Below are 1903 nucleotides of genomic sequence, written 5' to 3'. Positions count from 1 at the left end.
GGCCCGATCCAGTTTGGTTCAGTGGATAGAGCATTGGCCTGCAGACCCGAAAGGTCCCGGGGGTCAATTCCCGTCAAGGGCACATACCTCGGTTGCGGGCTCCTTCCCAGCCCTGGCCCTGGTCAGGGCGTGTGCAGGAGGCAACCAATCAATGTGTTTCTCATATTGATGTTTCTCTCTGTCTTTCCCTCTCTCTTCCACTCTCTCTAAAAATCAATGGAAAAATATCCTCGGGTGAGGATTGAAAAACAACAGCATGATGTTCTAGCCTCTCAGTCTCATATTAATATCTCCGCAAACCTGGGTGGTTTGGGGAGCTATAATGTCCCCACGTAATTGGGGAGGACTGGGGCCTTCCAAGAATGGGCAAATGTCCCTCGGGGCAAAGAAGCCTTCAGCTTGCAGGGCTGTTCGGAGATGGCACTATGCCCCCCTCTCCCCAGCAAGCACATGCAGCCCCACCCACCAAGAGGTGGGGTCCCCCCCCCCACACACACATACTTCCACCCCAGCTGTAGGATGTGACGGGATTGGGATTCTGACAGCTCAGGGTGGGAAAGTGAGGCTTTGGGACTCCTGAGCCCAGGCCTCAGGAAGCGTGCAGTTTCTGCCTCTTCTCCGCAGTTTCTGCCCAGGAATGTCTGATGTTCCTGCCGGCCATCCAGGAGGAAGCCCAAAGGCCTCGTAGGAGCGCACACTGGCCACTAGAGGGAAGCTTTCTCCCAACTTCCTGGCCCAGCCAACACCACATGGTCACAGCACCACCCGCTGGAGGCCCATCACCCCACAGAATAATAAGAGATGATGAATGGCTGCTGTTCTGAGAGCTCTGTCGGGCCAGTTTGTTACACAGCGATCAGTCCTGCCTCTTGCACAGCAGCCCCATGGCCTGTGCCCCAGGGAGGTTTCCCAGCCTCCGGGTAACAATAATAACAGCCTGTTCTGCCATTTTAAAATGCACAACGTGTTCACATTTAAACTTTTTTAGTTATTGGTTTTATTTTATTTTATTATTGATTTCAGGGAGAGGGAGAGATAGGAATATCAATGAAACAGAAATATTATCCATGGGCTGCCTCCTGCAGGACCCCTACTGGGGATTGGTGGGCTTTATTGATTGATTGGGGGGGAGGGGTGGACATCAGTTTGTTGTTTCACGTATTTATGCATCTGTTGGTTGATTCTTTTTTTAAATATATATTTTATTGATTTTTACAGAGAGGAAGGGAGAGGCATAGAGAGTTAGAAACATGGATGAGAGAGAAACATCAATGAGCCGCCTCCTGCACACCCCCTGCTGGGGATGTGCCCGCAACTAAGGTACATGCCCTTCAGTCCACAGGCCGACGCTCTATCCATTGAGCCAAACCCGTTAGGGCTGTTGGTTGATTCTTCTATGTGCCCTCACCCGGGATTTAAATCCCAATCTGGATGTATTAGGGTGATCGCTGTAACCAACTCAGCTACCTGGGCAGGGTGTGTTTGAATTTTAATTTCGCTGACAATGGGATGAATCTTGCAATCGTACAGTTAACCGAGTGAAAACGTCTATTGGGGCTTCCTGGAAAGTTCCAGATGGTGCCAGCATCAAAGTATCTTCAGTGTCGACATGCAGAAATAGTGATCACAACAGCAACAGCTGCAAACATCACAGCCAATTTGTAGCACACGTTACAAGAGGACAAGACATTTTCACTAAGATTATCTTGGACAAAAATGAAGATATTATTAACAGAATAACGGCAACTGCTGTTCAAGCAACACCTGTTCCAGAGGGGGGCCCACCTCGATTCCACCAGAGTCGGCTCAGAGAGGGGCAGCATGTTCCCTCAGGACACACAGCCGGCACCGCCCTGGCCCGCTGCTTCCCGGCTCCGACGGTCTGGGGTCGCGGAGGGAGGCG

General features: G+C 51.1%; 1 protein-coding gene across 1 annotated transcript in view; it reads right to left on the bottom strand.

The window, feature by feature from the left end:
* Positions 1-1377: 1377 nt before the first annotated feature.
* Positions 1378-1903, bottom strand: part of KISS1R (KISS1 receptor) — a 3423-nt gene continuing 2897 nt past the window's right edge. The window contains 1 exon segment of the mRNA XM_015564656.1: positions 1378-1882. Within this exon segment, the coding sequence (XP_015420142.1) occupies positions 1807-1882 (76 nt within the window). The 3' untranslated portion in view covers positions 1378-1806.

The sequence above is a fragment of the Myotis davidii genome, unplaced genomic scaffold (genome assembly GCF_000327345.1).
Source record: "Myotis davidii unplaced genomic scaffold, ASM32734v1 scaffold198, whole genome shotgun sequence".
In the NCBI taxonomy this organism is placed as follows: domain Eukaryota; kingdom Metazoa; phylum Chordata; class Mammalia; order Chiroptera; family Vespertilionidae; genus Myotis; species Myotis davidii.
This window is presented reverse-complemented; position numbering and strand designations above follow the sequence as displayed.